The sequence below is a fragment of the Crotalus tigris genome, unplaced genomic scaffold, assembly GCF_016545835.1.
Source record: "Crotalus tigris isolate CLP2741 ecotype Arizona unplaced genomic scaffold, ASM1654583v1 scf7180000017710.2780689, whole genome shotgun sequence".
Lineage (NCBI taxonomy): Eukaryota > Metazoa > Chordata > Lepidosauria > Squamata > Viperidae > Crotalus > Crotalus tigris.
The window spans coordinates 290,913-306,418 of NW_024096582.1; the positions used below are offsets into that span (position 1 = coordinate 290,913).

The 15,506-nt window shown below is 34.3% G+C and overlaps 1 protein-coding gene across 7 annotated transcripts in view; it reads right to left on the reverse strand.

Moving 5' to 3' along the window:
* The window catches only part of CUL2 (cullin 2), a 50,577-nt gene that overhangs the window by 33,356 nt on the left and 1,715 nt on the right, over positions 1-15,506 (reverse strand). For 5 of the 7 annotated variants that reach the window (XM_039338564.1, XM_039338563.1, XM_039338565.1 and 2 more), the window contains exons 2-11: positions 15,212-15,350; positions 12,182-12,284; positions 11,813-11,907; positions 9,983-10,088; positions 8,499-8,581; positions 7,970-8,023; positions 4,039-4,135; positions 3,832-3,942; positions 1,523-1,685; positions 694-818 (exon numbers count right to left, since the gene is read on the reverse strand). In XM_039338564.1, coding sequence (XP_039194498.1) covers positions 694-818; positions 1,523-1,685; positions 3,832-3,942; positions 4,039-4,135; positions 7,970-8,023; positions 8,499-8,581; positions 9,983-10,088; positions 11,813-11,907; positions 12,182-12,284; positions 15,212-15,330 — 1,056 coding nt within the window. In that variant the 5' untranslated portion in view covers positions 15,331-15,350. The remainder of the gene's footprint in view (positions 1-693; positions 819-1,522; positions 1,686-3,831; positions 3,943-4,038; positions 4,136-7,969; positions 8,024-8,498; positions 8,582-9,982; positions 10,089-11,812; positions 11,908-12,181; positions 12,285-15,211; positions 15,351-15,506) is intronic. The other 2 variants (XM_039338566.1, XM_039338570.1) reach the window with 1 other exon arrangement.

Here is a 15,506-nt window from a genome sequence, read left to right on the forward strand (position 1 = left end):
ATCTATAGCCTTGAGATTTCTTGGTTGCCTTTCATTCAAGTACTAGGTCCACGTTTGCGTAGACTTTTGACCTCAGCCAAGGTTGAATGCCTGAGCTAAAGTACAGGTAGCCCTCAACCTACGCTTACTGAGCCCAAAATCTCTCTTGCAAAGTGAGATAAATGTTAAGTGAGTTTTACCCCACTTTATGACCTTTCTTGCCACAATTGCTAAGTGAATCATTACAGTCGTTAACTTAGTAACAGAGTTGTTAAATGAATCTGGCTTCCCCATTGACTATACTTGTCAGAAGGTCTCAAAAGGTGATCACATGACCCATGGACATGCAACTATCATAAATAAGGATCAGTTGCCAAGTATTTGAATTTTGATGACATGACCATGGAGATGCTACAATGATTGCATGAAAAACAGTCGTAAGTCACTTTTTCAAGTGTTGCAATTTTGAATGGTCACTAAATGAATGGTTGTGAGTCAAGGATTGCAGTACTTACTCAAATCTACTGTAAATCATTCAAGGCCAATAAAATGCTAATTCACTCATTTTTTTCTATAATGAAATTAGCAATATGGTCTATCAGATTACCAAACTACAAAAACTTATGATAAAACAAGCAAACTTAGAGTCACTAGTGACATCTTTTTCTTTTGATGTATCAAATCATTTTCTTCTCCTGAAGAAGAGAAACTTACATTTTCCTGAGAAAGATTGCTGGTTGCTCTAAGGCCCTCATCATGGATATGGTTTTGTAGTTCCTGAATCATATGAGGTAAGCCACTTGGCACAGCATGAAGCAGTGTGTACATATTTGCCATATCTGCGTAAAGAAAGAACTTGATTTTCAGGATAGGCATTTTTTTAAATAAAATCGTTGCTCTCAAATGCTAATATATAAACAGCATGATGGCTTTGGAAACCATCATTCCTTCCTAAGACACTAAAAAGAAAGAGAGTGAGAATGAGTGGTGACCTTTATGTCAGGAAACCTGATTTATAAAAATCACACTGTATGGGCTGTTGTTGACCTATGCCATTAGTTAAACAGACTAGAAGCACCGGTGATGCAGTGGTTACAACTATTGTAAGCTAACTTTGCCCACAGCCAGACGTTTGATCCTGACTGGCTCAAGGTTAACTCAGCCTTTCATCCTTGCGAGGTGGTTAAAATGAAGACGCAGATTGTTGGGGCAATATGCTGACTCTGCAAACTACTCACAGAGTGCTGTAAAGCACGATGGAGTGGTACATAAGTCTAAATGCAATTGCTATACTACTTAGCATTGGATATGACAGAAGGCTGAATTATAAATTAGCTTTAAACCAGGTCTAATAAAAGAAATAGGAGATATGCATACACTTTCTATGAAACTCTTAGCTCTAATCCATGCTTACTTCCTGTGTTAAGTAGCCTCAGAGAGTAATGGCCATCGTTCTTATGCCTTTGGTTAGAAGGAAAAGTACTTTTGAACACATATTACTTTTAATATATATTCAAACTTTTATCCCACAGGACCATTTTACCATTTCTCTTCTCCTGTCTGATGATGTTATGGCACTCTGCATGAAGAAATTGTAAGTGGTCTGCTACCATTCGCTGTTGGCATTCATTAATTACTTTGCCGTAGGAACTGGGGTGTAGATACTTTCGACATCTTACTTCTTCATCTTTTAGCCTACATAAAACCTAAAAATAATTTTCCAAATTAAGAACGCAATCAAATAGTAAGAGCCTAAAAGTAAAAGGAAATACATATTTTCAAGTTATCAGGGCCAATTCAAGACCGAGGCAAATATTAAAAGTGCATTTTTCAAACTACGTATTCTAAATACATTATTTGTGATGTTATTATGCAATAACAAAGAGAAAACATTTTAGAAAAAAAAAGTGGAAAAATGGTTTAGGGTGAACTGTGGTGCCAAAGGAAGATACTTCTAAGAATTTAAGAACGAACAAAAACACTGATAAAATTGTAATGGAACTTTTGCAAACAAATATTCTTAAGATTTCAATCTCAAAATATTTATCAGGGCTGTCTTCTATGAAGGTCCCTTAGAGACTTGTTTTCTGGCTTGTTTTCTTGTTTAACAATCAAGGAAATAAAGCAGGGTGACCCTATATCCTATTCTAATATTAGTTATCCTGGCTAGTATCAACTATAATTTTTATCTACATTTGATTAATGCTTCACACCCATAGCATCATTCTGAACATTTACACTTTGCTTATTGTTTTATGTAAAAATATACATAATTGGAAGTGGCCAAGTAACAAAATATCAGTAAATAAATATGTATCAGAATAATAACAAGCAGCATAGAGCAAGCCCTGGTCACCTCCTATATGGATTACTGTAATGCATGGGCTGCCTTTGAAGAGTATTCGGACGCTTCATCTGGTATATGGTATGGCACAGTTATTTGTGCACCTAGATTGTTACACCTCTGCTCCACGAGTTGCACTGACTTCATTTCAAGGTTAGGAGAGACCTAAAAAGCACTATGTGGCATGGGGCCAGGTTATCTGAGGGACCACCTTTCCCCAATTACATCTACCTATTACATCAGATCCAGAGATGTCATAAGTTCTCTCCATGAAGAATGTCACTTGCTGGGACTCAGAAGGAGGCCTTTTCTGCTGCAGTACCTGTCCACTGGAACAACATCCCCCCACTGAGGTGAGACTGACTCCAATCTAGCTGGCTTTCCAGAAAACCCAGAAGACATAGCTTTGCCTGAGGATGCAGTGTTATTGATAGAGAACCTGCTAAGTGGTTATGTTGTAAGGAAAATGAATTTAAATAAATAAATAAAGCAAATATACAAGTCAGTAACAGTGACTAAAACGTAGACAATCAAATAAAATGTTTGGCACAACATCAGCTCAAATAATCTATTATCAAAGGGCTATCTAAAACTATATGAATTTAAGGGTGCAAAAGGTGAGAAAAAGGAAAGAAAAATCTATTGAAAAGATCACAGAATGGTTCAAAACTAGGGAATAGGTATTGACTTAAATGAAGTATATGGTATTTGCAAACGGAATGCCTTTTATTTCTTTAAGCATCTTATTCTATCTAATTTAGGTTGCTGACTTATGACATAGACCACATCACAAATAGAGTAATTATACAACCTGACTATAGCTCAAAAAAAAAGATTGTAGTACATTTTGGAAATAAGAGCAAATGCTTCTTCCGATTTAGCCTGCACCTGACTTTGGATATATAGATAATCCTCACTTACTGACCACTCATTCAGCAACCATTCAAAGTTACAACAGCATTGAAAAAAATGAGACTTTGACTGGTCCTTGAAGTTCCGGTTGATGCAGCATCTTTGCAGAAATGTGACTGGCAATTTTGGTGCTTGGCACCCGGCAAATATTTACAACAGTTGCAGGTTACAAGATCTCCGTTTATGGCCTTCGCAGCCGTTTCCAATGAAGTCAATAGGGAAACTGGCAGAAAGTCACAAACCAATAATCCACACTTAATGACCCATAATGATTTGCTTAATGACTGCAATCAGAACTGAGGTTAAGTTTTCGTTGTGCAATATCACACTTAATGACTATGCTGTTTAGCAATGAAGTTGCCAGCCCCATTGTAATCACTAAGTGAAGACTATCTGTAGGTATATGAATCAGCTGAAAACACATTTTAGATGCACCATGAAGCTTTACTTTAGCAAAAAGGAATTTTGATTTTTTTTCCTCCCCTGAGCCATCAACCCTTGTGACACTAGTGACTCTGATACAACTGCTCCTGAAATTCTTGGAAAGCAGCATGTTTCAAAATACACAGAATGAAGAGTACATGTGATCATCTTACCTTTTCCATATACTGTGAGCAGTTTGATTCTTGCATTAAATTTGAAGCTTCTTGTTTATAATACTCCCCCGTTTCATTCAGAAAAGGACACTCAAAAATTTCCTGATAAAACTAAATTGAGAAAATCGGATCAAGCCCAAAAAAAGACAAGAAATGGAACAAATATTTGTCACTGTTTCCCATGACAGAAATAAAACTTATTTTTACCTTCAGAGGGAATTTTTTCTTATACTGTTCAACATGAACAAAGGAGTTAATAACCCCATGGATTACTTTCTGATTTGGATCTTCTCCACAACGATCACTGAAAGATGGAAAAATAAAAACTCTCAGAATTCATACTATTTGTATACTGTTATACCAGTGTTCTCAACTTCAACAACCTTGAAATGTGTAGACTCCAACTTCCTGAATTACCAACCAGCGTTCTGGCTGGGGAATTCTGGGAGTTTTAAGTCTACACAGCTCAAAGATGCTGAGATTGATAGACACTGGTCTGAACTCTAAAACCAACTATCAATGATAAAGCTGTTGTTCACAGAGATAACAGCTTCCTTTCAATGCAGAAGCATATTACACTCTGGAATATAGTCTTCAAATAATCAGTATGTTTATATAAAAGACCCTGAGAAAATTGGTACTTATTTTGAGAATGAGGATCTCACCCAAATTCTTCTCTACGTGTTATAGTAGTAGCAAATAGTGCTAAGTAGTTAATGTTCAAAGATGGAGAATTGTTTCAAGCATCAAAAGTGATCAACCAAGGTAATATTTAGAGTCTCTGATAATAAACCCATACTGGGGGAGAAGAGAAACTTTTATTCTATCTTAAGAGTCTTCACCATATGAGCATTAAGTTTGGAGATAGGAGGAGTTTGAATCCAAAGGATGCACAGCTCATCCCAGCTCACCATCTTAAAGTCATCTCCAAAATTGGAATAATAATAATAATAATAATAATAATAGTAATAGTAATAATAATAATAATCCTAGAAACTCCTAGTGACTAGGATGGTATTCCTATCTCCTTCCAAGATAAGAGAATTTTCTTTAATTCAGATGTGTTATTTAGCAATTCTTTTCAACACTGGGTAATTAAAAATTACAGCGATCCTTGAATAGAAACAAGGAAGATGGAATCAACATTAGTTTTTCTACTGAGCAACTGTGCTACATTTCAGATTCCATTTAGAACATGTCTTTCACAACATGAGTGAATGTGAACGTACTACCTGCCTGTGACTTATTAAAGCAACTACATCACTTTCCAGAATTCTGTAACTGCTACAGGAAGCTTCCATTTCACGATCCTGGAAACAGATACAGCTACTTTAATGAATTGCAGACCGTTGCTTAGTTTTGTTCCTGTGCTTTAAACAAAATTGAAGGCATAGCAAAATGCTGATGAACAGAAGTCCAAATATCTGCATTTCTTTTTAGAACAATTGCTTAAATTGTTAGAAATTATGATACACTTGTAGGAGAGACGAACTCTTGTTTCACTTATACCTAGGATTTGGCCAAGGAAGTAAAAATGGAAAATGGCTGTTTCTTTAATTCATCTGCAGTTTAGTAACAGTCTAGCTAAACTTCTGAGAGTCCTTCTTAGGCAAGGATAAGGAATAATTTTATTTTCTTATTAAATAAACAACTGGCATAGAGGATGTTTGGCAATGATACATTATTGGGTAACATCCTGAGTTTTCCCCTTCTGAAATGTTTTTTGGAGAAGGTAAATAAAGAAAAGAAATATACCCTAAGAAAGAGGAGAAAGATCCATCAATACTTTTCAAGTTTTCAATTTTGTGTTAAATAGTCAATCAAATAGATTGAAATTAAAATAGCTACAATCACTATTATCTGAGGCAACAAAGAGGGCATGCCAACAGATAAAGAGTTAAGAGAAAAGCTATTTCATCCATCAAAATATTCCTCTGTTAAACATAGGCAGGAAAGAAAGGATTACTTTGATATTTAACAACTACAACTCACACTATACTTATACTGTTCTTTAAACCAAGCAGATTAAAATCTGGAATCAATGTTGCTACTGCAGCAGATATCTTTTAGATATAACTGAGTGAAAATAAGATATGAAAATGTAATAATAAATAGACAGTATGTTGACTTTTTCTCAGATCCGGGGGGGGGGAAGAGATGATTTTCAAAGGGCAATAAATAAACAAACAAACTTGTCAGGGATTTATGATCTAGATGTGAATTTGCTTTGGGCTTCCATACCAAGTATGCTAGCAGATTAACTTCAAAACTATTTCAGCTAATTCAACTTCAATTATTTCATATTGACCGTTCAAAGGTCAATTTAAAAACTATACTCTTCTTTTTTTTGTTCTTTGCTGTTGTTCAGTTGCTAAGTCATGTCTGATTCTTCACGATCCCATGGACCATAGCATGCCAGCCCCCCACTGTCTCCTAAGTTTGCCCAAACTCATGCCTACTGCATCAATGACACTATCTAACCATCTTACCCTCTGCTGTTCCCTTCTCCTTTTGCCTTCAATGTTCTTTTCTTATTCAACAAATTTACTGCAAATTTACTCTTTACTACAATTATTCCTCATCTCATTTATTCTATCTTACTATCTACCACAGCACTGACTGAGCACCAGCTTTTGACATACTGATTTGTATGCAAATAATTCTCTAACTAGTCATGAATTGATCATATTCAGCCCAGAAAAGTTTAATGCTGTGGAGCCATGACCAATTTTACTTCCTTTCTATCTCCTTTCAGACTTTCATTAATTCAATGATGTTGATGTCAAATAAAGCTGAAGCTAAATAATGTGCCATTAAATATTTGGCTCCAAATATTAATACTACCCAACATTTCCACATGAAATCATTTAAACTCACCCAAGTTGGAATGTTATTTAACTTAATTCTGATAACTTACAGAATTAAGTTCTGAACTCACTGCAAATCTGAATTTTCTATAAATCAATGTCTTTGGAGATTTAGACTCAGCTGTATAGGAGTCTCCTTCATGTCTAGGATGTCTTTTTCTTTGTTATCAACATATAACTAAAATGATGTGTTCAGCATACTCAAGGCAGATTACATTCAAATATTTTACTTTTCTTAAATATTCTGAGTAGAAGAGCATGAGGCACAGCGCAGTTGCTGAGCATGCGAAGTTCTACTACAATTTTTTAAATATGATTTTACTATTTCCACCAGTAACATGTTTATGAAGGTAGATCAATAGATAGATCAAAACCACCCAACCAACCACTAAATACAATAGCAGTTTATACCACCAGCAACAAAAAACATAGAAGATAAATAAAAGAGGTTAGAAAGGACCAGACACCAAGAGTTATAAATAGTCTCTTGCAAGCTACTGTAAACCTTTGTTGTAAGAAAAAAACAAAGAAAAGTTTTATAAGAGAAAAAAATGAGTGAAAAATAGGAGCACCACTTTCATTCATACACACACACACAAACATATAAAATAAGATATAAAATATTCTATTATATTCCTATATAAAAGGAAATATATATATATTTATATTCTTATTCTTATTAAATAAATTCAACTTCAATTTTTTCAAATTGACCTTCAATTTGAAAGTGTTTTACACACACACACACACACATTCCTCTTTTTGAGGTAGGAGAGGCAAGAGAGAGAAAGAGACAGACAGACAGAGGGGGGAGATGGATGGATAGCTTCTCATTCCTCAAAATACCTAAAATAATTATTTTTCACAAAAAGTGTACATATATATTTGAATAAGTAGGCATTAAAAAAACCTGACATGTGCCTGAAATTTGATACTAAGGATACTGGGCTTATTATGTATTTATCTATACATAATATTGAATATAACCCAGGCCATAAATAAACATACAGACATCCTAAAATAAAATAATAATTAAACTTTAATTTAATGTGTTTCATCAACAAATTCTATATACAAGATATTATAACTTAATGTCAGCATACATTCAAACATAGCCTGTTGTAAACTACCAGGAATCAATTTTGTTGAATTCAATGGTATATAATTACAATAAATCAATAATCAGATGGCCTAACTTGACTTTTCTATACATTTGCTAATAAGCTATAGAATATGCAAGGTTTTTATATTGCTGACACTCAAAGCCTTACCCTGAAACAAGGCTGACTGACAGAAGTAGCTGAAGCTTGTACTGCTGATCAGTTCTGTAACACATTCAGAATTTCAGAAAGGAATCTAATCTGGGGTCAGTTCTTCTTCTTCTTTTTTTTTTTTAAGAAAAACATTTATACAATACTCTTTAACGCCCAATTTAAATTAATTTTAAAATCACAAGAGCTATTTAGTAATGGAATTATTTAAATGTTCTATGCCAGTTACAAAAAAGATGGATCTCAAGGTTCCAACAATAACTAGTAGAGTGAGAATGGTTCTGACACTCCAATAGCTTTCATTTACTAGGAGAACACATGTCTTGATTTTATAGCAGAAAACACTTGCTTTATTTGGCAAATACTTGTAGTGAAAAGGTGGCTGTAATTATTACAATCAAAATATACCAACAGCCTTGTATCTCACATAGTTTGCATAAAATACAATTCTCATAGTATAATAAAGGCATATGCATTCAAACAAACTATTCTACATAATACATTTTTGTTTTTTTAAAAAAATACTCACTTTTTAATTTCACGGAGTAACATTCGAATAAGAACAGCCTGCAAGGGCTCAATCATTAATCTCTTCCACATATCAAGTGCTAGCTGTCATGGTATGATAAAAAAAAAAATAAGTCAATAGAACTGTCATTTTACTCATATTTATTTTTTAAAAAATGTTCAGTCCCAAATGCTTCAAAAATAGAGGAATACACTGAAAGGATATTAAATAGATAAATAAAGTACAATAATTCTTGCACTTATGAAGGAAACCTCCAGCAACTGAATATCTACCAAATCAAAAACCTTATTACCTTCCTGTCACTTGAAAAGAAGTGAAGGCGGAATGCTAAATAGTGTATTTATCGATCCTGCTGGTTTTTCTTTTTCAAAAAAATTACTCTACATTGACCAAATTGCATCTAATATGCAGAAATAAGTAGCTTTTTGGAACTGAAGAAATTTACCTGTTTTTGGAAAACCTGCATATTAAGTACAATTTAGCAGATGCTGAATTTAAAACTGCTTACATGAAATATGCTTACTGCCCGTGGTTTTGAAAAACTATTTTGGTTCCATTCAGTTTCTTTGGGGGGGGGGCAGAGATGGGGTATACACAAACTTTTAAGCACACTTAAAATAGAACTTTTGGAGGGAACCCCAAATTCTGGGGAATAAATTTAAGGCTGCATGATGTAAATATTTTATTTAAAATGCAAGATTTAAAAGTGTTCAATGAAAGGATTATTAATGTTGCACAATAATTAAGCAGCCCTTGGGTTTATTTTTACTTTCAACCAAAAAATTAAAAACAGATCAGTAAACCAGCATGGCAGGGACTCTATGAATGCTCGTTATTGTAGCAGAAAGCCTGTAAATGTTTCTGTACGTCCCATCTTATGGCAAACAAAAATCAAGTCAGAGTAATCTTTAAGTTTTTTATTCTGCTTTCCACTTTCTCAAGACTAATGATTTTTTTCCTGAGTCTCTCCTTAACAATTTGCTCATTCCTTCCCTATTTCAAAGGCCATGCTTACATCCCTTATTGTCTATTTGTTCTACATACTGTACCTCTCTGACATACTATAAACAGGTATCAATCCTATTGATTGCAATGGAATCCTATCTATTACTTTTTACCCATGAATTATTCCTGACTCTATCTTTAACTAATTCCATGTGACTTTTATTTCATAGAAAAAAAAGAACCCAAGAAAAAAAATAACCATTTACGGTTTGTTGGTAGAAATATAAAACAAGATAGGTAAACAGATCTATCTCCTTTATAAAAATAAGCAAAAATATAAAATAGGCTTAAAGCGCACCTATCTCTAAAGCAGTGTTTCTCAACCTTGGCAGCTTTAATATGTGTGAACTTCAACTTCCAGAATTCCATGATGGGTGGGGAATTCTGGGAATTGAAGTCCACACAGTTTAAGGTTGCCATGGTTGAGAAAATATGTATTTTACAGTTACCTCTCCACAGTTCTTTTCCATACTACTTACTTCTCCAATCTCCATTAATGGTTCGCTCATATCCACACCTCCATAACCATATTGAAGATCAGCTTCAGTCAATTTATTCTTTTTAATAAACTGCGTGTTGAGATATCTATGAAGAAAAATATTTATCAGATATTTTCTAAAACTGTTCTATGGAAGAGAAATAACAGGAAATGCACAGCAGTTTTTTTAAAAAACATTTTTAGACCCAAGGAATATGTATACATATAAGATAATGAACCTCTATCATGTCCCAAGCTTGGTTGGTGCTTAATTTTGGCTGAGTTCCTGGAGAAATCAGTTGATAGAGAATAAAAGCATGATACAATCTTACAATCACTGACAACTCTGAGCTTTCAGCCTAATCACTGTGTCTCTATTTCCACTTAAGGCTTCCCACAGGTGAACTGACCTCCATAAGGAACATTCTCTGGTAGGGGGATTGCCCTGATGGACAGGGGATAATATAAACTGTTTTCAAGTTTAAAGATGTTTTAAGGCAAACTGCCATGTAGAGACCTTGAGGTTTCTTGCCTATTTAATATACCCAATAGCAGACACCTCTGCCTTTTAATGAAAACAAATAAAAGGGCAGATGTGTTAGGCAGTGGAAGAGACTGTTGGTAGTTAGCTGCTATTGCATGTGTACTGTGTGAATCCAAGTATAGCAGGAGGAGGAACCCACAACTTAGGATCTAGCACGATCTGAAAGAGAGCTCTACAGAGTGGACTGGCTGGTAGAAAAGGTTGAAGCATTAGTAAGGACAGAGAAGATACCAGTTTTATAAGGATGCACAAGATAACTATGATTTGATAGCTTGACAAAGATATTGGAATTCCAAATTATTTAGAAAAGCATTATTTTTTCTTTCCCTTTTCTCTTCTTTAGACCAAAAGCAAGCCTGAAAGTAAATGCAGTGAACCTGTGAACTGGAGAGAGCATATCAAACCTGTAACAAGAATCTCTTCTGTGAATGAGAGAGGGAGGAAAAGAGGCAATTAAAAAGTATTAGAAAATGTGTAGTTTGTGGAATTTCATATGAGCTATATATATTCTTTTCTACTGAAAAGTATAATTTGTTAACCAATAAAGAGAATAATTGTAACTCAGGGTTGAAATGAGAGGTCCTTGGTGTTCTCTGAGCTTGGTGGTTTTCTCGCAGAGGTTTCAATGCCCAAACTGATGATAATACTAGCACTGATGATGTTACCTAGTTTGGGTAATGAAATGTCTGAAAGAAAACAACCAAGCTCAGAAAGCACCAAGGACTCCTCATAATTTGTTAAGCTAAGGCAGTGTTTTTCAACCTTGGCAATTTTAAGATAGTGCCTTTCAACCTTGGCTGACTGGGGAATTCTGGGAATTGAAGTCCACATATCTTAACATTGTCAAGATTGAGAAACAGAGCTAAGGTCATGGTATCTTTTAGAAATAAACACAAATTATTCTTCTAAAAGCACTGTAACAAACAAGCATCTCTGTAATTTTAGAGAACTGTGCCTCTAAAATTCCTGTTCCATTTTCCACTTTCCAACAAACACACACCAGATATGGGGCAAAAAAAAAAAAAAGTTTCTATTTTGTGGTCCTATTTTGTTTTACCAATATAGTAGCGGAAGTGGGAAATATGTGGCCAGAATACAATAAATTGTCTTTTGGGTATTATGATTAGGCAAGCTCCCAAACCTCCCATTTTATACACTTACAAGATTCTCCCCATGAAAATTCGGTAAGGATGTTCACGGCAAGCGTCAAAATAATGGATCAAAACCATAATTCAATTAAGAGTAATTACATTTCCAAATTCCAGAATAAGTTCAAAATGCACTTACCTGTATAAACAGTCCATGTAATCTGCCCCTTTACTGTATTCATCCCAATTTCTATAATACATTACCAATATTTTTTCTTCAGAGTCCAAGACTTTCTATGAAAAAAAAAAACAGAGGAAAAGATTAAATTTTATTATTCATGCTCTACTGTATTTGAAATGTTAAAAAGCAACTCTCTGTGTAATAAATTCAACTCTATGAACTATTTCAAATATTTGGGGGATACATAACATATTAACACCTTTATATCACGTTTCAGAAAATAAAAATAAATGGCTGTCTTCTTCCAGCAGATTATAAAATAGCTTGCACGCTACTTAATTCTGACAAGCAGCATTAACATTTTCTTTTTATCCATTCCATAGTTACCTTGTGCAAATGGCGTACATGATTTTCCAAAAATATTTTAGTTTCCATATAAAGTCTTTCTCCAAGAGGTTCGGGATAGGCCACACATAAAGCATATATGTCCCTGGGTATTAAGTCAAGGTTACAATGTTTTATGTTGTTGTAACTCAAGTTCTAATGAAATATTGATAGAAAGGAAAAAGAAAACCAATGTCTTATATTTGCCTTTCCAGCTGAAGAGCCGTAATTTTCAAAATTTTCAGGCTACTGGGAAAAAAAAATCCCATGATCCCTGTTTCTCAGAAAGTGTAGAGAACACTTTGGGGGTAGAAAGGAGAACTTTCTCCAAAATATGGCACTACAAGGGATTAAGTGCAAAGCATCCATGTATTCATGGGATATTGTGTAAAAGCCCTTTGGACTGAATCTATGGAAAGGAAATTATCTTCCAAACCACTATTTTCTAAAGACCAAATGATTTGTTCAACTCTGGAGCACAAGTCTGTTACTCACTAGCCCACCAAACCTAGCTGCTCAAATTCTGTCCTTCCTGTGCCAACTTTTTAAAGGGCTTACTTAGCATTTTTGTGGATATTTAGCCTGAATACCTACCACTACTGCTAGAATACAACATAGAAGGAAAGTATATGTCTCCAAAAATTGTTTTGCTTCTGTGCTAAGTTGAAAGTCACGCTCATTTGCAGTTTATAGATCACCATGGTCTTAGCTCCTAAACAAAAACACCCGATTTCGTCAAAGAATTTGGAACAGACTTGGAAAAAACACGATTGAAGAAAGATATGATAACACTTTTTATACACTTGGGAGGCCATGAAATGTTTTTCCTTGTTGCAGACCATGTTTGAAACTACAGGAGCCAACTTGGTCTAGTGGTTAAAGTGGCTCAGGCTAGAAACCTTGAGTTCTAGTCTCACAGGAGGCCTGAAGGAATGGGCCAGTCACTCTCTCAACTCAACACAAGGTTGTTGTTGGGAAATAGGAGCAGGAAGGAGTATTATGTATGTTCCCTGCCTTGAGTTACTCTTAAAGTAATAAAGGTGGAATAAAAAAACCTAACAAATAGTAAGTAAAACTTTCTCACTAAAAGACAGGAAAAACTTCTTAACACAGCAGGTTGACAATGAACCAATTACCAAGACTGATGGTGTTATTTATTGCAGTGTTCAAATGGAGGTTAAGGGCAGGACTTATGTGGCTGTACAGTCTCTTTCAATTGTATAGTTTGACAAATATTGGGGTAAATAAATAGCAAGAGTTTGTGGAAAGCGATTGAATGAAGCCAGAGTCAAGGGGAAGTCACAAGACCATGTGCAAAAAGAAATGGTCTTATTTATTTGGCAATAAATAAATAAAGGAAAGGGTAGAATTGAATTTTAAAAAAGCTCCTTAGTGTGAAAAAAAAATCAACATTCTGAAGACAACCTGTACCCAATACATAAAAAACAGTTATATTATTCTACAAAATGAAATCATAAAACATTCAGTTATTTCTAGAAACAGACTTAAGTTGTCATACATCTGCTGGGAGGGTGGCACAAACATAGCAGGGCCAGAAATATCTCACTTCTGGAGTGGTTCGAACAGAGGAGATGTGAAGGTCAAAAGGTAAGAGAAAGGGAGTTACTGCTTCAAATAAAAGTACTATGTGGCATTTCCACTGCTCTTTTCCAAAAGACTAGAAACTATACTGGGACACTCAATGTCCAAAGCATGCTTAATCTTGCTTTCAGTTCCACAAGGAGCATTTCTTAATTAAAAGAGGGATTAAAATCTATGATACAATTAAACACTGCTTCCATCTGATTAAAGAGAGTAAAGCAATCTATATTTTTAAGTAAGATACAAGATTTTTTTCCTAGATATATATGCCACATCTACTAAGGATGATTGAAAATGTATTAATTATCCATCAAAATCTTTGAGAGCATTCTTTTTTGCTTTCTTTCTCAAACCATAGTTAAAAAACATTAATGAATTAAGTTAATATTAATCTAGAGAAAAGGCTGGGGACAGAAGCACAGGACCCCTTTAAAGTAAAAATCATACATGTCATTAGGAACATTTTTAAAAAGTTGGTACTAACATAGACAGTTGCTAGCTTCTCACATTATAGTTAGCCATACTACATGAAATCAATAAAGGAGAGCATCCCGCAACATATAATACACTAAGCTTAACCCATGGTTTACAAACTGAAATGGCTAGAATTATATACTACATTTAAAAAAATGGTGTATAAATGATGGTGTATAAATTCCAGTTCAGTAGTTTGACTGGATCTATGGCTACTGATACAGTGCCTGAAAGATTTCCTGAACTTTCACTTCCTAGCTATAGTGTTCTTCTGTTCCATAAACAACTTTAATTTTCCTATCATGGACACCCTCATATAATAATAAAGTTTATCTATGAACTGCAGATAGATTATATCCAACTCAGCACAACACATTAGGCCAAGCACAAATAATATATGATTTACTAATCTATAGCCCTTTAACAGAAGTTTACAAGATCCAAAACCGCTAGATGGACAAGCATCTATCATTTCCTCCAGAGCACATGATTCTCTAGTTCTAGCCAGTCTAATTTTCTTCAAAATAATTCTAAATGAAAATCCACCTGCAGACTCTTCCCCTTTGCTGTGCTGTGCTTCTTGTTAGGATCAGAATAAAGCTTAACAGTAGTTCAAATGAGGTTAGCAAGAACAGTGAAAACAACTGGTGGGTTTGATTAGAACCATATTTTCTTAATTAGAAATTGCATTTTCTATTCAGAAGAGACTGCATAGAATTATATACCAAATGTACTCTTTAAAGTTTAGACATATTTACCATTCTTAGCAAATTATTAGACTTTGCTTAATCTACTATATATATAATGCATAATTCTTAACAGACATATTATAAAACCTATTGGTGCTAGAGCTAATGCTGAATATATTTTATTCAGCTCTGAATTCTGTAAAAAAATCAATTTCTGTACATTACTTAATCCTGTGTAATCAATATCTGTCCTCTAATAAAAGGATACGAGAAGCGATCATTCCACGTTGCTCTTTCAACATAATCCAGCATAACAACAGCTTTAATAGTTGTGAGAAGCTTGTTCCATGTTTCATCAAAATCAACTACTCGTGGTTTCAAGGACATTGTGGGGAAGTAAAATGAATCTGCAAAAAAAATCCAAATTAATTATATCTGTTGCAAATATGATTATATATATTTGAAATATTAATCTTAATTTTTTGTTACAATATCTATGTCAAAAAGATCCTATATTGCTAGAAAGGCTGGTTTTCTTCAAATACTTCTCTGAACTTTACTAC